The 20,984-nt window shown below is 37.5% G+C and overlaps 3 protein-coding genes and 1 long non-coding RNA gene across 7 annotated transcripts; 3 read left to right on the forward strand and 1 right to left on the reverse strand.

Moving 5' to 3' along the window:
• The first annotated feature begins 1,741 nt into the window (after positions 1-1,741).
• Positions 1,742-5,196, forward strand: LOC130997219 (rhodanese-like domain-containing protein 7). 2 transcript variants are annotated; one of them, XM_057922472.1, is made up of 5 exons: positions 1,742-2,377; positions 2,971-3,222; positions 3,313-3,411; positions 3,933-4,208; positions 4,629-5,196. In XM_057922472.1, exons 1-5 carry the CDS (start codon positions 1,967-1,969, stop codon positions 5,004-5,006), a joined length of 1,416 nt encoding a protein of 471 aa, XP_057778455.1. In that variant the 5' UTR covers positions 1,742-1,966; the 3' UTR covers positions 5,007-5,196. The 2 variants fall into 2 exon arrangements, with proteins under 2 accessions (XP_057778455.1, XP_057778454.1); XM_057922471.1 differs by having other exon boundaries at positions 1,770-2,377; positions 3,313-3,429.
• Positions 5,197-5,707: 511 nt separating this feature from the next.
• Positions 5,708-9,002, forward strand: LOC130997220 (uncharacterized). Its single transcript, XR_009093016.1, has 2 exons — positions 5,708-6,216; positions 8,779-9,002. It is a non-coding gene; the product is annotated as an uncharacterized LOC130997220 (long non-coding RNA).
• Positions 9,003-12,494: 3,492 nt separating this feature from the next.
• LOC130997221 (transcription elongation factor TFIIS) lies at positions 12,495-16,150 on the forward strand. 3 transcript variants are annotated; one of them, XM_057922473.1, is made up of 3 exons: positions 12,495-12,741; positions 13,168-13,326; positions 14,983-16,150. In XM_057922473.1, the coding sequence occupies exons 2-3, from the start codon at positions 13,177-13,179 to the stop codon at positions 15,925-15,927; spliced, it is 1,095 nt and encodes a 364-aa protein (XP_057778456.1). In that variant the 5' UTR covers positions 12,495-12,741; positions 13,168-13,176; the 3' UTR covers positions 15,928-16,150. The 3 variants fall into 3 exon arrangements, with proteins under 3 accessions (XP_057778456.1, XP_057778458.1, XP_057778457.1); XM_057922475.1 differs by having other exon boundaries at positions 12,583-12,741; positions 12,877-13,326; XM_057922474.1 differs by having other exon boundaries at positions 12,583-12,741; positions 13,135-13,326.
• A 320-nt stretch (positions 16,151-16,470) lies between these two features.
• On the reverse strand, positions 16,471-17,204 carry LOC130997223 (uncharacterized). Its single transcript, XM_057922476.1, has one exon. It carries the CDS (start codon positions 16,988-16,990, stop codon positions 16,580-16,582), a length of 411 nt encoding a protein of 136 aa, XP_057778459.1. The 5' UTR covers positions 16,991-17,204; the 3' UTR covers positions 16,471-16,579.
• Positions 17,205-20,984: the final 3,780 nt, after the last annotated feature.

The following is a 20,984-nucleotide window of genomic DNA, read 5'->3' on the forward strand; positions in this document are numbered from 1 at the left end:
TTTAGCCCCATCTCGGATGACTAAAACATTAGATTACATGTCATAATTGTTGTCCCCGGTCAAATTCTAACCTATAACTCCAAAACATTTTTGGACTTCAACAACTACCATTCGATGAGCATCAACGGACAATTGTTCATCACTTTTATTGTGCAGCTGCAAGTCGCTCATTGAACCATTTAAGAATAACAAGTATGATTGCCTCTACCATTGAGCATATAGAAAGTCTTCTTGCCAACAACAATCTTGGATTAAAAAATTTAACAGCATTTGACGTTAAATAACTGTATCGTCGTACAGGACACATCGAACGAGCCTACTTTTCTGTTCTAAGCTTCATTAGTTTATTGTACGCGTCAATCTTCATGACCCTTAGGGCATTCATAGCCATGGTGAACTCAGATTTGTCGTATGCATATGCATCTTGTCGATACAATTCAACCGATGTCTTACCGTAATGCTTAATGTTATTTTGCAAATGGTAGTAGTATAAGTCGTGGGTGGCATCTGGTAACTCATTGCTGATAGCATTGGCAATGGAGATTGCTGATCAAAAACAATCAAGAATGGGTCGGCTTGCCCAAAAACTCGTCGGATGCGCGACATGAAATACATCCACGATTCATCATTTTCTTTCGAGCCAATATCATACGCCAGTGGGAATACACTCTCGTTGTCATTCTTGGTCACTGCACCAAACAGAATACCCTTATTCTTGCCCTTCAAGTGTGTGCCACCGATTACAATCATTGATCGTAAGTTGAACATGAAACAACCAACAACAGCTCCAAGAGCAACAAATAAGTGTCGGAAACGGTTATTAGGGCCAACTTCCCTCTCTACCAACGAACCGAGGTTCGACTGCTTCAGCATGTATAAATACTTAGGCAGCATCTCGAAAGATTGACCATGTCGACGATATACCATCTCAATCCCCCTGATTTTGAGCACGCAATGCCACATCATACTTGATGTGGACACCGAACTCACTTGCAGCTCCACCTGGATGGACTTCTGCTTCAAGATCTCATCATCGTCGTGCATTTTTCGTGCCAAATATGTTGCAACAACTTTTGTGTGGGCCTTTATTCGCATTACCCGACCCATCTCGCAGTCACATGTGTGCTCATCCGTAAATTTATACACACCTCGAATGAATCCATATTGAGATGATGCACTGAGCTTAAAGGGGCACTTATCTAAATGCCTGCATTTGAAGTAAATACATCTATGGTCTAATTTGGTGACGAAAGATTCCTTGCCCTACTTCATGTTCCACAACCCAACTGCAACGATCAATTCATATTTGCTGTTAAAATACAAATTCTTGGACAACTCCATCACTGTTATCATGTAATTTTCAATATTCACTAGTGATGCTATAGTATCCAATAGAATAACTGGAACTAATCAATTTGTTAGTTGATCTAGTCTAGGCAATCATCCATCATCATCTTCATCAATCTGCAAATTCACACAACTAGCAGATTCAACCCTCGTCTCTTTTAAATTCACCCCATTTGCAAATTTATAAACTAAATTTAATAAAAATAAAAATAATTAATTTTTATTAAAATTAATAAAAATAAAAATAAAAATAGGGTTTGTGCGAGGAAATTAGAGTTTGTATTAGGTGTTTACAATTTACAATTTAAAATTAATAAAAATAAAAATAATAACTCTAAATAATAATATTCGATCAGTTCAATTTTCGACCCAACTAAATTCATTAAAATTAAATCGATCGTGAAATCACAAATTTTCGAATCGACCAAACACCATTTCAAAGCCAACCAAAAACCGACCAATTTGATTGATTTGGTCGATGGGTCCGGTTTTTTGCAGAGGCCCAGACGCGAAGCGAAGACTCCAAAACCCGACTATTGTTTCTCCTTGCCTCCAATATGAAGTGTAGTATGCAGATCTTGATGGAAGCCATGGCCAATTGGAATCTACCAACAAGAGAATGGTTTTATTAGCTCACCATGTTTCGATACATCCCTACTCTCTCCTCCTCAACAAAAGAACTGCTTCTGCGGCGGCGCTCAGAATGCTATCTTCTTCTTCTTCTACCTCCTCAATAAACCCAAATCCCTCTCTCGCCATTCCCCCTTCCGCCATGACAAAATCCAATACACAAGTATCCACCAAATGTCCAAAATTTCCCCCTCTCCCCGATTCTGTTCAAGCCCTTTTCGCCTCGCAGAGTCTTTCTCTCTCTAGCACCTCCGCTACCAGAAGCATCTCAGTTGGCGCGACTGCCGCCGTCGCTGAAAGCTTGGAGTGTCCCTTGGTGGTGGTCTCATTTTACAAGTTTGCTGATTTTCCGGACCATGCTGATTTACGGAGGCCGTTGAAACAGCTCTGTGAGCGGCTGGTAGACTCTCTCTCTCTCTTACTTATTTGAGTTTTTGAATGTAATCCATGTGCTCTTGAACTTCAATTGATAACAATGCTTGGTTAATCAATGTGTACTTTTGTAAAACCCTTGCTACGGATAATTGAGGGAGGATAGATGGAGAAGATACTGACTTTGTATAGTATCCAATTTTTGAGAATAATGGACAATTTCTGCTCTATTCGGAAGATACTGCATATGCTTGCTATAGAGATAATGCTATCTCGAGGTTTAAATGGAAGACTCTGTGTTGCTATGTATCAATTTCGTTAGGATTGTAAGTCGATTTCAAGAATGTGTGTTCCCCTTTGAATACTCTGAGGGCCTTCAAGAAAATCTTCTCTTGCAGTTTTGACTGATTGCACTCTATCTGGTGCAACGAACCGTCTAGGCAAAGTGAGTATGATTTTATAACAATGTGTTAGATCATTCATGTACTTTTCTGCCCGCATAATTTCCCCCACCTGACGCAGGCACACAATGTTTCTGGCTATGACATTTTTAAGTTACTACCTTTATAATGAAGGAACCTTTCTTATATGAATCATGCCTCACTAAGCTGATACCCTCAGCGTGTGTCAGGGGGCATAATCCTCGCACCAGAAGGGATCAACGGAAGCATATGTGGAACCTGTGATTCTGTGGAAGAAGTGCTTAATTTCATCCAAGCTGATGACCGGTTAAAGGGGCTGAGGTGTATCGAGTCCCCTGTAAGTCCTGAAGAAGAAGCTATCCACCACGGACATATGGAGAGTTCTCCTCTTGCTGCCGGGGAAGATGCCCCCTTCCGATGGGATCATGTGAGAGTCAAGCTGAAAAAAGAGGTACCTTTACTATTTGGAGCTAATATTGGCCTGTTATTGGAATTAAAATTTTACCCGAAGCTGCCTACAACTTTTGCTTGTCGTTTGCAGATAGTCACACTAGGAATGCCTTCTGTATCACCAACTGAGAGAGTTGGTACCTATGTGAACCCCAGGGAGTGGAACAACTTGATCAGCGATCCAGATACAGTACTTATATCTTTACTGGTTAATTTGTTTTTTACCTTGTCAGAGTATATAATTTTGTGACTGCATACCAAGTTTCTTCACCTATTCTGTTTGGAGTTGTTCCAAGATTCGACTCAGGTCCAAACTTTTTAATCTTGTTAACTGATGTAAAAGTTGGGCTTTGTGGAGGAAATGCAATGGAAGTATAGATCAGCAAAACTTCATATTGTCCGAGAATCAATATATATGCACCAAAGCGTGTGAACTTAACTTGAAATCTACAAATCTTCCTGGGTATTATCTATTGAATTTAATAGTTGAAGCAAGGTAGTTTTTTCTTCTTTGTGTAAGGAGTTGCAGATGAAGTTGGTTATGGATTTTTTATGGTACCAAGTGAATTCATTAATCTCAATGAAATCATGTGTAGAAAGAAAACAAATAAAAATAAATAAATAAAATCATACTGACTTAACATTGTTAAATGTCACTTCCATGGGGCTTCTCTAACAATTCGATCTTTTTTGTAAAATTTGCACTGTCAGGTGGTGATAGATGTACGCAATGACTATGAAACTAGAATAGGGAAGTTCAAGCGGGCAGTTGATCCTCGTACGACAGCATTCAGAGAGTTCCCTACATGGGTGGATGACAGTTTCAAATTAAACGAACCAGATGATGGGGTCGGCCAGGCTGCTGATTCAGAACAGACCAGAGATGAGCGAATGGAAAAGAAGATGCCTCGGGTGGCAATGTACTGCACCGGTGGGATCCGGTGTGAGAAAGCCTCGAGCTTCCTCCTGAGCCGAGGATTCAAAGAGGTTGGATATTCTTAAGGGTCACTCATAATCTCTGTCTCTAACTTTCAGCGTTTTCCAAATATTATTCTCAACTATACGTTTTCACTTCAAAAACCCTCAACTTTGGAAAGAGTTCTTAGAGAATTCAGCGATGAATAATGAGTCACCTAGCCATAATCAGTATCATTCAATATATAATTGTGGAAAAAACTCTAAACCTTAGGAATCTACCTAAGAATCTGTCGAGGTGACTTGCCATTATGTTGTCGGGTTCTGTATTAATAATTTTTTTTCAAAAATTGAGGGTTTATGAAGTGAAAACGTAAGCTGAGGACATTTTTTCAGAAAATGCTGAAAATTGGAAACACAAACTATGATTAACGCTATTCTTATAGACAATTAGGTTTCTAGGTTTTTTTGAGTCTGGTGAAATGGTTGTAGGTCTATCATCTACGAGGTGGGATCTTGAAATACCTGGAGGAGGTCCCCAAGGAGAAGAGCTTGTGGGAGGGGGAGTGTTTCGTGTTCGATAAAAGAGTGTCGGTGGAGCATGGGCTGGTGCAGGGGACGTATAAACTATGCTATGGATGCAAGAAACCGGTGAGTGATGCGGACATGGAAGCTCCTGAATGGGAGTACGGAGTTTGCTGCCCGTATTGTTACTCTTCTAAGTCTGAGGAGGAGAAGGAGAGGGCGAGGCAGAGGCAGAGGCAGTTCGAGAGATTCGGCATCATCGGAGGTCCACACAAAGGCCGGAAACCAATCAAGACGCCTCAGACTGAGGTTAGAGAGAGCAAGCAAATGTCGAGCTCAATATGAGATTACTGTGAATTTAGAGCCAAAAAATCGTTTTATTTCAGTACCATCGGTTTCGTATGATTTTATTTCCAAACTCCTCTTTTCTAAATTTTTTTGTCGCATGGTTGCCATCAATTTTTTTGTCGTATTATTTATGTCGACTTCTATGAATCATTTAATGCCATAAATACACCCAAAGTTCTGTTTCCAATAATTGTGCATGCCTTTGCAAAGTAGAGGGAAGAGGAGAAAAAGGAAGAATATCCTAAAGAGAATAAATTATTCGCAAGAGTGTATTATTATAAGGACAACATGTTTTTATTTATAGTGTTATAAAATTAGGATTTAGGGATTGGTCATCATTTTATATTAGAAGAGATATAAAAATATATTTTTACAATACTTATTCTTAAATGACCATTCATGTATAAAAAAAATGTTGTCTCGTTAAAAACCTTACTAAAAAACTCCAATGGAACAAATTTTGGTTGAAGGAAAGAGTACAACTGTTTTCTTGAAAATAATCATTATAGACACGATCTTGTGTATCATTTTTGACTCAACGATCTTGTAAGTTCTAAAAATTTATACTCTTTAAATAAACTTAGTCAAACACCCTCTATAAATCACGTGGAAGAATTGAAGGTAAAAACACTGAAGAATCGCATGGAGTAATCACGTGCGAGAAGAAGAAAGAAGAAATAATGAAACAATGAATTCAAGCAAGATAAAAACTACAATATTCAAAACTTTGAATTGAAATAGACAGAAATATCTTTACTAAAATTCCGTAGGGTACAAAACACCCCATAATATGTATTGTTATAAATCTAAAGTTGTGATTAAAATCTAATAACTACTTAAAGTAGGCGAGAACAAATTTACAAATTAGAACTATTATTATCCCATTAATCAAAAGTAATGGTGACAAGGGCAAAACAATAAAAACGCAGCACTTCAATAGTATATCATTTTTTTCGGCAAGTGCTTCAGCGACGACCTTGTTTATTCTATTGAACAATCCCATTTTTAATTGTCCTTTTTCCGCTACACCATTTTCCTCTATTTCATAATTCTATCGATCTTAGGGTTTTCTTCTTCTTCAATTATGGCGCCACCTGCTGCAGCACGATCCGGTCTCGCCGCCCGCCTCCGCCCCCAGTTCACCAACATACAGGCCGCCGCTCTGTGGGGCGGCGCCGCTGGCACCGCCGCTATCTACCTTGTTCAGGTACCTATATCTCCCTTTCCCACCATTTTTATTTATTTATTGGTGGTTTACGATCTGCGGTTGGTGCCTGTCTTGTTTGAACATTTATATAATTTGATTCTGTAATGGCGTGTTATTTTGTTTGAGAAGCTGTAATCGCGTGTTAGTATATAGTCATGTGTGTTATTTTTTGTTTGAAGTAGATCTCGAGCCTAACACTTTACATCTGCTCATCTCCGTGGATGCATAAATTGACATTCTCTCTTTTTCTCCCCACACAGACAGAAAATAGAAAGATGCTATGGGGTCCAAAATTTACGAGTTCTTAGCCATTGTTCATTTAAGATGCAAAAATGAAATGTGATCACGGATATATGCAAATAATAAGAAAGAGAGATGCAAATAGACTGATTTTTATTTTTGTAAATATAGAGCATTAAATATGAGAAGACTCTTTTGGGCAATTATCATCGTGAGGCCTTTATTAACTCAATTAAAATAGGGTTATTAGCCTGTAAATACACGAACTTTTTATATTTTCTAAAATTTAACATGACTTTTATTTTTAGCCCACAAATACACGAACTTAGTATTTTTTCTGATTTTTGACATCGACTTGAAAAAACTCTATTTATTGTTGAGGTGGAGGTCGGAACACATGACGTGGACTACGAAATATGCACTTGAATAGAGTAATTTGATTCATTATTTTGATTAGAGAGTGGATGACATGGTATACCGACCTTCACGTTAATAGTAAATTAGAATTTTTTCTTGTCGATGTCAAAAATCAGAAAAAATGCCAAGTTCGTGTATTTGTGGGCTAAAAATAAAAGTCATGTTAAATTTCAGAAAATATAAAAAGTTCGTGTATTTACATGCTAATAACCCATTAAAATATGTAGTAAGCTGAAGATAATTCCCAATTTTCATCTACCTTTTGTTTCATCCGTTCTTGTGTTGCTATCCTGGAACGTGTCATACAAGATGATTAGATGTATTTCAGTTCTACACATCTTTAAATCTTTTCGTGTCACTGCCAAAAGTACCTATGGGCTATGGTGATTTATTTTGGCGGTCGTCATCATAGTATGTGGTAAAAGTAGTGTTTAATTAGTTACTTTGTCTATTAATTTAACATCTGAAAGTATTGCTACTGTCAAGATTAGATCTGTAAGTTTCGACGAGCCTGATGTTATCTGAAGTGGAATATGCAAACCAAAATGCAGAGTTACCTGTTATTTCAGTGTCTGCATGCTTAATATTGGCTATATATGTTAGTTATGTATTGAAATATTGATGAAAGATATGCAAGATAGTGTTAGTAATTCGTAAGTTTTGAATGCTAGAAGAATCATATGAAGTCCAGTTCTGATAGATGCACTTTTGTAAAAATTACTGGGCTGTTCATCACAACTGGTTTTCTATACACTCACCAATAAGTAATTCCATTAGTTTTACTTCTATGTAAAAGAAACCATCTGCACTGTGATGTGTTATTTATAATAAATTACCTTAATGTGATAGTGTTTGTTTGCTTGTTTACACTTTTGGGACTGTTGTTTCAACTATTAGCCGCATAAGAGAACTCATAGTCATTTTTCGCCCTTCCATTACATTATCTGATAAGTTTCTCGACAATCTAGTCTTACATCATCAATGTACTTGCTTTTTGAGATTTTTTTTGCAGGACATGCCCTATCACACTTTTGGCCCCTTTTCACTTTTTGTCCCATAAGATTAAGAAAATACTAAAATTTATATAGAAAAGTACAAAATAACTCAAAATGTTTAGAAATAAAGTCTTGAAAACTTTTTAATTATTTATATAATATATTTAGATAAGTACAAAAATTTCCAAGTAGAAGCTGAAAGTATAGTAGTGTACAAATAAGATTGAAAATTTTGTCAATAGATTTGAAATCTACGAAAACAAAATCTAAAATAAATAAAATAAAATAAAATAATGTTTTTTTCACATAGTAAAATATTTTCAATAAAATCTCAAAATTATTTAGGCAAATCTGAAAATGTACTAATTGGTTTTTAAAAATATTAACATCTTTTTGCCTTCCTTCTTTACATAATTTGAGATTTATTTAATTAGAATCTAATAAAATTAGTATGGTGTTTTTATATTTATTTCCCTAATTTTAAGATTTTTTTTTTTTATTTTCCATTTCATTTGGTAGCTTGAGCTTTAAATAATTTAAAATTATGTGATTTACACTTCTGTTTCAGAACTTATATTTCTATCTTGTAGAAATGGGACCATAATCGGGTAAAAGTAGTTCTCACGGGACTAAATCTGCTTACAGTAGCAAGCACCTAACATGTGCATGGTGATTTCATCATGTTTTGGCTGGAATTAAGTACTTTTCTCGTTTTGGAGATCTGTTTTGGCAATCGTTGTCAGCCCATATATGCGTGTCCTTGTCTATCAATCCGGCATGTACTAGATGAGATGTTTTACATATATGATTTTTTCATTGAATGAAGTAATATGATTTCACATAAGCATTTGTAAATTGTAAGTCCTGGTCAGTGCAATCTTATTTTCATTGGTTTTTGGGATTTGAGCAGCCTTTTGACTGGTTGAGGAAGACATTCTTTGAGAAACCTGAGTCTGAAGAGAAGTGAAGAGCAATCGTTTAATCTCACATTCAACCTTTTTGATATGATTTTCTGATGCAACTCTGAGCCAGCTTTTATGGAATAATAATGATTTTATGTAATCATGCTTTTCAGGAAAAAGCTACATTGTACTGGTTTTTTGGATTAATTTGCACAATTTATTGATTTTGATATCTCTCTCTCTCTCTCTCTCTCCTTAGCACAATACTGAGTAGTTGAAATGGTGTTTTATGTTTTCCTAATATAATGGCAGATATATTTATGTTACTTCCTGAGTTCTTTTGGCAATATGTAGGCAGTGTTAATATCCCATTTCTCAGCCAAGATGTTTGGGCCTGAATAGATAGTCCAAAGCTTGTTTTTGTCATACAGATTTCAAAGCTGCAATTGCCTATGCCCATCCCTCTTAGGGCGTGTTTGCTTTTTATCCCTCTAAATGGAGGGATAATATAAGGAGGTATAAATTAATCCCTTCAAGTGGAGACCACATATTTTATATCTTGTTTGGTTTGAATGATGTACATTTATCCCTCCCTTTATATGTGGTATAAGATTATACCACCATTTCTTAGGTATAAAATTATCTATTTTCCAAGGGATACGGGGCTGCTTGAAAAATTATACCACCTGCCCGAATTTTTTCATGCATCAAAGTAAACGAGGTATAAGGTGGTAAATATAGCTTATCTCTCCCTTACACCTCAAAGTGAACGCACCCTTAAAATTAGTTTTGGATAACATCTTTCTCTGATTAGTAGTAATGGCCAACGGGCAAGTGCCTAGAAACATTTTTTGGTTGATGATACTGCCAATGGCTTCGAGTAAGTTGTGCAATTTCAGATCAAGTTGTCTATTGTCTTCTATTACTAAATGCATTAACATCTGTTCCAATTCTAGCTTTGTCGCTCTCATACTCATGGCTGAAGAAAAGGGATAAAATTAAGACTGTTTCGACTAGCAGATGTTGTCGAGCACTTCAAAGCTGGAAAAATGAGTTATTTTGGCAATATTAGAGCGCACCCAACTAAATGAGATGGCGTTAAATCTATCCGAACCTTGATCAGAGACAACAAAATCTATCCCAACCTTTATTGATTTTTATCAATTTTATCCATTTTTAAAAAATTAGACATTGTACGTGTAATTAATGTTATTTAATTTAATAATTTATTATTTTAAAAAATTTATTAATTTGTTATTTTTATTAGATAATTTATTGGATGGATATATTTATTTATAAGCCTTATCAATAGCTATAGAAATATATCACATAGATTTAGTGAAATATCTAATGAATTAATATATTCTTATAAATATATACTCCCTCCGTCCCAATATTCAAGTCCCCTATTCCTTTTTGGGCCGTCCCATGTAACAAGTCCCCTTTCCTTTTTGGGTAAATTTTAAGGGCAACTAATTTCTAATTAAACATGAATTCCTTTTAATCCCCCCATCTACCTCACACACTATTCGTCTCTCTCTCTCCCTCTACCACCTCCCCCTTCCCCCTTTCTCTCTCCTCTGCGAATCTCGTCTCCGGCGCCTCTACCGTGCCTCCCTCCTCCGCCGTCGGCGACACTCACGGCTATTCGTAGGCCTCGTCGCCCTCTCCATCTCAACACCCAATTTCATCCCCACCCTCTGCTCTCTCTCTCTCTGGCCGAGGGGAAGCGACGAAGGTGAAGCTCCTGCTGCCTCGCCGGAAATCGAGCACAGCAGCGGCGATTCGCGGAGAGAGGAACGGCGGTGCGGACGTCGGAAATCGAAGCTTGAGGGGCAGATTTAGGGAGCTAGGGTTTCACTGAGATCTAAGCCCTTCCCCCTCTGTAAATCGAGATCTAAGCCCTAAATCCGCCGAGAACTATCGCGCCACCGCCTCCGCCTCCGCCTCTCGCCTCTTCGCCTCCGCCCTCCGGACGCCACCGTTCGAGCCGCCTCCGCCCTCACCGCCTCTGCAACCCTCTATTCCACTTCGTGCTATCTCCGCCCGCCACCGCCTCGCCGGAAATTAAGCATCTCCTCTGTTTCTCTCAAAATTGAAAGACTTCTATTTTTTTATTTTTTTTGTTTTTGGGTCTCTTTGGACATAACCGGAAATTAACTCATGGACATAACAAGCTTAAACTCATGGACATAACAAGCTCAATTTCTGGGTCTCTTTGTTTTTGCGATGGGCTCGCCGGTGTTTCACTGTTCCGGCGTTAAGCGCGGTGGCAGTCGGCCGAGGAGCCGGTGTCTCACTGTTCCGACGTTCAGTGCGGTGGCAGCCGGCCAAGGCCAAGAAGAGAGTGTTTTAATTTTTATTTTTAAAGGCATTTAGTTAAACAAGTTAATCAATGTATAAATAACATTAAATAATACACTAAACACATGGGGCCATCTACTTTTACATCTATTTTAACTCTCCTAAATACCCGTGCCCAAAAGAAAGGGGACTTGATTAACGGGACGGAGGGAGTAATATGTAAAATAATTTTAAAATAAAATATATAATAGGAGTAAAATAGGCAATTCACAAGTTGTGCCTTAAGATGCATTAGCCTCTTTTTCTATTATATACTCCATCTGTCCCAAACGAAATGTCATATTTCTTTTCGGCACGGAGATTAAGAAATGTGTATAAAGTAGATAAAGTGGGTTGGTGGAAATTATTTAAATATTAAGTATAGAGAGAGTGCATTGCCAAAAAAGGAAACAGGACATTTCGTTTGGGACAGCCCAAACAGGAAAACAGGACATTTCGTTTGGGACGGAGGGAGTATTATAAATGTACCAAATAGGAGTATTGTTATAACTTCAACCGTTGAAATTTACCAAATACTCTCCCGTCCACTAAATATATGCCTTAGCCTCTTTTTCTATCTTTCTTTACTCTCTCGTCCTTCAAATAATTTCGTATCCTTTTGAGACACTACTTCATCACTAATAATAACTAATTTATTTGTACATTTCACTTTGTGGGAGATGGAGGGAGTAATTAATTAAACTAATAAATTGAAATTTAAAAAAATATTAATTATTTTAAAATTTTGACTTAAATTTAATTCAAAATTACTAATTACTTCCTCCGTCCCATGAAGCAAAACCAAGTTTTATTTTTGGTCTGTCCCACGAAGCAAGACCAATTTATAAAAGTAGCAAACAATTTACTATTTATTCACCTTTTCACTTTTTCACCTACTACACTTAACACACAAAATATCAATTTTTTAATTCCCGTGCCGAAAAGAACTTGGTCTTGCTTCATGGGACGGAAGGCAGTATTTAGATATCTACTTAACCACTACAACTAGAAACATATTTAAACAACTAAACACTAGTTTGTTAAATTTTCGTGTCCAAAAGAAGTAGCTCATTTCAGTGGGATAGAGTAAGTATTACTAATTTAGTTCTTCCGTCCCTCAAACATCTTACTTTTTTTTTTCATTTTGGTCCGTCTCTCAAATATCTTTCTGAATTATTTCTGGAAAACAATTTCATTAATAATTACTTTTACAATCTTTATTTTTTGTGGGATTCATTCTTCAATTATTAAATATATAATTAATTTTTATTCAACTTCATGTCATTTTTTTATGAAGATATTTGAAAGAGGAAGGGAGTGTAATTGTGATAAAGTGATGAGACTACAAATTATGAAGTCACGTGCGAAGTACAATCTGAAATGGGCATCAATGCATTGCACGCACACAAGGAAGGATTCTTAGCCGTTAGATCGTTGGACCAAACACAGCCGTCTATATATGTATCTTAAAACACAACTCAACGACCTTGTTTTATCTCTCCCCGAAATCCACAAAATAGCGCGCACACAAACACAATACATTATAAGACTTCAGTCGCCAATTACCCAAACTAGGGTTTCGGCTTCGTCGGAAGCCATAGCTGAATGCTGCATTCCTTTGAATAAAGGTTCGACAACGATCATCTATTTCTTCAATTTCTTTGTTGCATTTTATGTCTGTTTTGCGTGTAATTCTTGCAAACAACCCAGCGATTTATTTGTTTGATTTAATCTTCCCATCTTTCTTTTGAACCAATTTCCAGATTTATGGTTTTGAAGATTTCGGAGTATGTAATCAATTGCAAGAATGGATTTTTGTTCGGTCAAATGCTTGTTTATATATTTGTGGAAGCTCTATTTAGGGTAATTTGAAGATGCATTGTTAATTAGAATTACGGTGAATAATTAACATTACGAGGCATAACCCTTCGATGTATTGATTTTTTTAAAAAATAAATCTTTTGGATTGTTTTGTTTTGTAGTTTGATGGTCCTTTCTTTTGTTTATTTATATGAAAACAGCTTTATATGGTTATGTTTTTACATCTCATTTAGAGAGGAATAATGGAGAAGGAGCTAAGTGAGCTATTTGAGTCGGTGAAGAGAGCTGCAGATGAGGCTGAGAACTCACCTGGGGAAGAGGATCGATGTCTTGATGAATTAAAGAAGCTCAAGAAGTTCCCTGTTAATTATCAAGTCCTTGTGTCCACACAGGTATTTTAACTGTTTTAATGTATTGGCTAATATTGTTTTTCATGTTATGATGATCCTGTCAATGCAGAACTGTATGCACGAGTTATTGTGCTGCTGCGTGCGTTTCTTTGTGGGTTTTCATTTTATTACATCTTTCACGTTTCAGAGATATTAGCTTAGAATCATGTGTTCTTTAATCTAAAATGTAAATGGGTTAGACCGACTGTTGAGTTGTTGTTAATCTGATCACATGCTGAATCGCTTTGAAACTCAATTTCAATCCAAAGAATCTGATTTTGGTTAGAATTATAGTCTTACAGGCAATGTGATTCCACCTTTTGACATTATTTGTTAAGACATTATTATGAATCTGTTGAGTCTGAATTTCTTATGGAATTTCCAATGTTATTTTTATTGAAGTGTTAATGGTCATTTACCACACAGCAAGGGTTACTTACCATTTTCCGTGTTGCCGGCTTTATTCAGAAGAAGCTTGGCTAGTTAGTATATTTGTTAGTTTTCAAAAGTTGAGGGTAACATATTGGATGGTTCAAATGTGGTTACTCTCCTTTATTATCAGTCATTCAGTCTTCAGATTAGACCTACTTCATTCAAACGTGTTACCCTCAGGTCTCCCCGTGATTCATATTGTGAATGTTTGAAAAATAGATCTATTTGACTTTAGTTGCTGATATTGCTCTGAAGGTGATATCTTTCTACTTCAGTACCTAATCTGGCAAGATACTTTCAATTTGTTGTGTGTGAGTTAATTATGTTACTTTTCGACCCAAGTTTTGTAACTGAAGGATTAATAACACTTTTCAATTCCATGTGGCAATGGCTAGTGTGACCTAATTTATTCCATGATTATTTCAGAGTTGGGTAAAATATTTGAAGGTCCAGAAACATTTACCTTTGATAGAGTGAAGTGATTGAGATAAATGAAGAACGATGAACAAAATAGAAATATATTTTGAAATGAATAACGAACAAGGAAAATAGGTAGAACCCTTCCTCTTGCGAGGCCTTACATCGAGATGTTTTACGGTCGCACCTCACAAATGTCTTTTAAAGTCATGATTTTATTGTCCTTGATTGCTCTATGTAATTCACTGAAAAGAATAGAGATGCCTTCATATATTGTCTCTTGTGAACCCTAACATAAAGAGTTTCAATACTTATTTTCTTTTGAATGCTGATATCCTTAAGTTTGCATTTTTTTCTCCTTATAAGGCGTAATTGTGATTTATGGAAGTATAGACATTACGCAATACATTTTTGTTTTGCATAGAAAAAACAAATACAATTGGCTAAGAACCAAGAAGTATGATTTGTAAAAAATATAGACATTGTGCATTTTGTTTGCACTTGAATGGCTGCCTAAGCTGAAGCACACGTATATGCTTTAAATGCTCAAAGACCTTACTATTTTCTTTGTGCAATTTCTTCTTGATGCATTTGGTACATTTGCTCACACACGCATACTCACAGCAGATCATAGTGAGGTAGGTGATTTTACGGATTCTGAGTCGTGTGGTTCCAGTCTTTTGATTGAGCAGTATTACTCCTTTTGCAGTTTGCAATTGACTGGTTGTTGAGCACCATACGATCTTGTCATCGTTTATTTGGCATTAAAATTATAGTTTGATTGCCCTTCCATTATTTAACTTATTTCAGGTGGGGAAACGTCTCCGCCAATTGACTAAACATAGAAGTGATAAGATCAAAGCACTGGCTTCTGATGTGGTTGATATTTGGAAAAGCATAATTGTCAAAGAAACAATGAAAAACAAGAAGAATGGCAATAGTGAAAATAGTGATTCCGTGAAAACCGAGTCTCCTCGTTCAGAAGCTAATGGGGCTAAGAATTTTCAAAGGACAAACTCAATGAAATCGGATCAAAACTCTCCAGCGCCTAAGAAATTGAAGGTCGATAACTCTGATAAATCCATGAAGTCAGGAAGTTCCTCCAGCGCCAAAATTGAGAAAGTCGAAGTCCAGAAAACAAAGAATGGCGCTGAAGAGGTCAAAGCAAGTCCTGCAGTGCGTAAACCACAGTCAACTCCTACTGCCCCGCCAAAACTATCTTCTTTGGTATCCTGCAAAGACCCATTGAGGGACAAAGTCCGGGAAATTCTTGCTGAAGCGCTGTGCAAGGTATCCGGTGAGGCTGATGCCGATCTGAAAGATAGAGTTGATCAACATGATCCAAATCGTGTTGCTGTTCAAGTGGAGAGCGCCATGTTTGAGAAGTGGGGCAAGTCTAACGGCCCGCACAAGTTCAAATACAGGTCCGTGATGTTCAACATCAAGGATCAAAACAACCCGGATTTCCGGAGGAAAGTCCTGATTGGGGAGTTCAAGCCATTCGAGATTCTAGAGCTGACGCCTGAACAGATGGCTAGCGATGCAAGACAGATGGAGAACGAAGAGATAAAGCAGAAGGCGCTGTTCAACAGCGAACGAGCAGCTGCTCCCAAGGCTAGCACGAACGAGTTTAGATGCGGGCGGTGCAAGAAGAAGGAATGCACCTACTATCAGATGCAGACGAGGAGTGCCGATGAGCCCATGACGACGTTCGTGACCTGTGTAAACTGCAATAACCACTGGAAGTTCTGCTGATCTCATCATTCAGCTCTCTAGATTGTTTCATTTCTTAGGGTTTTGGTTTTTTAGAGCAGAGCTCATTTGTTGTAGGAGGCGAACGACCTTATTGTGAGGAGGACTACATTTTTGGTCCTTGTATCTTAACCATAATGTTTACTTTGCGTCATTTTTAGTTATGGATTCTGAATTCTGCCGCTTTGCATTTGTGTAATAGTATTCAATGGTGCAAATTATGGTATTCTCGCTCGTATCGTGTTTATCTTTAACATGAGTATGATCTTCCAATATCTCAGTATTTAATTTTGTCGATGCATCAATACTAATCACATTTGATTTTATTTTGAAAAAGAAAACAATTTTATCTCCGAAAAAATCATGAATTCCACCACCTCTCATGACTTTTATACTTTAATAACTCTTGTTTTTCTTTTTAATAATCGTGGTCAAAAGTATATAATATCCTCACACACGGGATAAACCAATAGATTGTAAACCATGTAGGCTCTGGCGTTGATGCTTGGAACTTGAAATATTAGGCCACATTTTACTAAAATGGAGTTTAAAAGGGTAAAAGACGAAACATTACTTGAAATTCATGAAGCTACATTCAACACAGTGTAATCGACTTGTTCTACATTTTTCATCTATAACTAGAAACAGAGCATGTTTAATCAAACACAAGAGGCGGCGGAGGTGGTGTCGTGTGTTGTTTGAGCGCCTGGAACACTCTAGAACTCCGGTCGAAAATGAGGGCTCTCCGGTTGTAATCAGTCGGCTCTCTCCCCTCATCTTCCCCCATTATCGCTTCTCTCTCTAGACACTCCATCAATTCCACTATCCCGCCAATCCCTCCGCATTTTCCGTTCAATTTCCTCAATTCCTCCTCTTCGTTCTCCAGCACCAATTCCGACCACGCAGGAGCTGAATCCGCCTTCGCGCATTTCAGAACTTGTCCATTCAGGGAATCATTGATCCGAACCGGGAACGACAAAACACTAGGGCCAACCGCCCCAATTTTGGGCGAGAAGCCACAAAACTGATGCGCTGTTATTCTGGACTGAGAAATTGCAGCTTCCATGGTTGTTTTTTTTTCTGCAAATAGGAAGTGATGAATTTGACCTAGCTCAGTTACAAAATTGAAACCCCAGGTCTGGATATTTATAGCTATGGGATTTGGGGTGGGGTGGTTTGGCGCCGCGTGGCCCCAGGGTGTAGGTAACACGTTGCTTTCATGTTTCAAAGGATCGATTCGGATTTTGATGCGTGACGTATAGGGCGAGACTTGACTTTTGTATTTTTATTTGTTGCTTGCAAGATTCTTCTGCACTTTAGTAGAAAGCTAATTCAATTCAGCTACGCATTCCAGAAGATTCTGGTCCTCTAATTGGAATTTGTAACAATTTTCTTCCATATCTTTATCGGATGACAATAAATGTTACTCCTTCCATCCCAATCTTTTTGTCTCATTTTTTTTTTTCAACAGGATAAATTAAAATTCTAACAAAATTGGTCCTAAATCTATTATGGAAGCTTGCCCATATTGAAATTTCAACAAAATCGGTTCATTGAAAATAAGTTAGGCGACGAGTACATAGTAGGTGATGCCAAGTATTCAAATAATAAAATAGTAGTGTTGTTAGTATATGTCGCATAAAATTAATACTTTGATCAATGTCAAAACTCATCGACATGAATCTTGGTGATTATCAAAATTAATTGAAAGATAAGGAAATTTCTGACTAAAATACAAATGATGAATTTTAAGTCTAAAAAAAGATAAAGAGAAATTCTATAAAAAAGTCAAGGGTGCTAAAATCTCATGTAAAGATAAATCCGCCAAAAAAATTCAGTAGACGATCCAGCTGAAGGAGAACCAGATTGATGAAGTAATACCAGTATGAAGGATCAGTAGACAACTAAGCTTATCAAGTTTGGGGCAGTCCACTAACACGAAAAATTTGTTGTACTAAAACATGAAAAGCATCGGTCTACTCAAGCTGATTGACTGAAGGAACCGAAGATGGCACCTGTTTAGACTCACTGATGCCACGTCAGTCCTAAAGTCAATCTTTAAACCATATCAAGCCATTCCGAGTAAAGTAAAGTCAACTTCCACACATTTAATGCTACAAAGTTCACATTAAATGTGAATTTCGCTTTTCAGAAAAAAGTACAAGGATGTCTACTGAATATCAACATTAATGTACAGATGTGCAAATCCAGCTATCATAATCATTCCTTATTACAACGGGAAGCTCAAGATACGTTGTGGGAGGCTCTCCGGCATTGTTGTGTTCTTCATGTTTATACCATCATGGTTACTCTTTTAAAATAGCAATGACCCCATAAAGGAACTTGTTCTTCACTGTAAAATTTCAAATTCAAACTTGAAAATACATTAAAAGTTCCTAAACTAGGCGTTCTTCATTGTAAACATCATAGGCCTAGATTAGAACACACTGAATCCTTTCAATTGTTGTTCATTGTAACAGTGTGTTCATTTAGTTGGAGAAATTCCCATCGGTAACTCTCACTCATTGTAAAAGATAGGTGTAGAAGTAAAGAGAAATCGGCAAGTAAGCTTCAAGTGTGAAGTCTGAAAGTAGGTGAAGCAATGAGTGCTACCAGGAAATAGTACGGTGACAAACCGTGTAAATTATCGGTACAGTATTGTAACCGTATAAATTGCTCAATGGTTATGGTTGTGAAACCCATTTGATCAGTCTAAGGTAAACTGACTGGTCAGATGACTTGCAGTTATAAAACAAGAAATCCAAGGTTAAGAGATTCTCCTATTTATCAGGATCATGGATATAGGAGGAGTTTTTCCGAACCACGTTAAAATATTTGCGTGTTGTACATTATGTTTTTACTCAATTTTGTTTTTTTTGTATAAACTGCTTTACAGATTCCTCAACAATCTGAAGACCTTCAAACAAACAAACTGATTGTGTTTTTATGATCTGTATTTTGTATTTTAGTTCAATGCTGTTGTACTTGACATATCCTTCAGCACATTGACCACCTGCATTGGCACTCAGCATATGCATGAAGCTGATCTTTAATGTTTTATTAGTATAACTCAAGTTATTAATATTTAAACTGAACTCTGCATTAGCTGAAAAGATAAGATAAATTAAAGATTTTCGAAGCGAGTTAAAACATACCACCATATTCCACACACGCTTAAGTTTCTACTCTAATTGACTTGATGATGAGTAGTCAGCAGAATAGACAACTAATTCTCTGTTAGGCAGGAGTTTCTCAAAACATCAGTCAGCATATCTCAGTAATTAAGTTGATCTGAATCTTTGAAACTGATTATTCTTAGTCCACTTACATGTTAGGCGGGAGTTTCTCAAAATATCAGTCAACATACCTTAGTAAGCCGATCTGCATCTTTCAGATTGATTCATTCTCAGTGCACATGCCTTAAAACACTTAAGTTGTAAAAGCGCAAAATGATTATAATTTTGCTAACTGGTGTACTCCCCCCGCCATACACTAGTACATACTTACCCCGGGACCAATAAAGGTAGTTGAGCTTAGGGCTGGCAAATCGTGCGGGTCGGGTCGTTATCGGGTCGACCTGATATCGACCCGACCTGATAAGGCCAAACCCGAACCCGACCTGATAAGGGAATGCTCGAACCCAACCCGAACCCGACCTGATACACCTAAACCCGAACCCGACACGAACCCGATATCAACACGATTTGAACTGAGTTGACACGACACGATAGCAACACGATCTGATAACGACCTGATAACAACACGATTTGAATCGGGTTGACACGATAAAATAACGACACGATCCGATTACGACCTGATAACAACACAAATTTAATTTGTTTCATTCACAACAATAATAATAATAATAATAAAAATACAAGATTCGTCACATATGCTCAACAAATCCAATCGACATAAGAGGAATTTAGAATGAGGTATAAAAGTATAATAAAAGAAACAATAGTTAAAAAATGGAAGATATTGAAACCTTAAACTAAACAAAAGTGAAGATAAACTTGGGTGTGCGGCGGAAGTTGGAAGAATGGAAGATATTGAAACCCTAAACTGAAGTGAAGATAAAAAATTAGAAATCAAAAATTAAAAAATTAAAATAAATATTTAATAAAAATAATAATATCACTATCGGGTTACCTGAATCCGACCCGAACCCAACCCGAACCTGACCCGAAATTATCAGGTCCTTATCAGGTCGACCCGATAAGGACCCAAACCTTATCGTGCGTGTTACTAACCCATTAATTTCGTGCGATTTTGTGTCGTGTTTTCATGTCGTGTCGAAAATTGCCAGCCCTAGCTGAGCTTTAGCTCGATAGAACTTTACATGTTGATGCCAGCCACTAGTGTCATAACAGAGATTCTGCTGAAATAAAAATTTTATTGAAAAGAAAGAAAGAAAAGTTGTTACAAAACCGGTGTAACGAAAAGCAGTACAGCAAGGGACCAATGTAAGGCGCAACACGACCTAACGAAAAACCAAAAAACAAAACCACAGTTCAGGGGGACGGGAAATTCGCCGCCACAGATTACGGCCAAACCAAAACCCATCGGCGAGTCGTCCCCCTAAGCCGGAAGAAACACAGCTCAAGCACAAAAGAGCCAACAACAAAACCCGAGGGGGCAGCACTGGCCATCCAGAGAAATCTGCAGTGGCCGGACCAAGCCGAGCGGGCAGCACAGGATGCCCATCGAACGCATCATGAATCTTCCCTGCTCTGGTCACCTCCGGAACCACTGGAGACGCCGCATCAGCGCAAACGGGAAAAAGCGCAGATCTGCCAAAAATCAACAACCGACGGAAGAGGAAACCGAAACAGCAAAAAAGAGCAAACAAACACAGAAAAGGAAAAAGAGGGGACAGCACCACAAAACGAGCCCCAGCCCATCGAGGGAAGACCCAACCAAACAAGACAAACTGGCCACCAAACAAACTTCAGTACAGGTTGAACTCCAGAGGGGCACAACCTCAAAACAAGCACCAACCTAACCCAGGAGCAAAAGATCCAACCATCACAGATGAAGGGAAGAACAAAAGCAAGGGA

Source organism: Salvia miltiorrhiza, chromosome 8 (assembly GCF_028751815.1).
Source record: "Salvia miltiorrhiza cultivar Shanhuang (shh) chromosome 8, IMPLAD_Smil_shh, whole genome shotgun sequence".
NCBI lineage: Eukaryota > Viridiplantae > Streptophyta > Magnoliopsida > Lamiales > Lamiaceae > Salvia > Salvia miltiorrhiza.

What these genes read in the sequence shown, in the direction of transcription:
- LOC130997219 (XM_057922471.1), top strand. Translation starts at nt 1,967, where the DNA reads ATGGTTTTATTAGCTCACCATGTTTCGATACATCCCTACTCTCTCCTC. An exon ending in AACAGCTCTGTGAGCGGCTG is followed by an intron (nt 2,378 to 2,970) that starts GTAGACTCTCTC and finishes TGATACCCTCAG; the next exon opens with CGTGTGTCAGGGGGCATAAT. An exon ending in TGAGCCGAGGATTCAAAGAG is followed by an intron (nt 4,209 to 4,628) that starts GTTGGATATTCT and finishes AAATGGTTGTAG; the next exon opens with GTCTATCATCTACGAGGTGG.
- LOC130997221 (XM_057922473.1), top strand. Translation starts at nt 13,177, where the DNA reads ATGGAGAAGGAGCTAAGTGAGCTATTTGAGTCGGTGAAGAGAGCTGCA. An exon ending in AAGTCCTTGTGTCCACACAG is followed by an intron (nt 13,327 to 14,982) that starts GTATTTTAACTG and finishes AACTTATTTCAG; the next exon opens with GTGGGGAAACGTCTCCGCCA.
- LOC130997223 (XM_057922476.1), bottom strand. Translation starts at nt 16,990, where the DNA reads ATGGAAGCTGCAATTTCTCAGTCCAGAATAACAGCGCATCAGTTTTGT.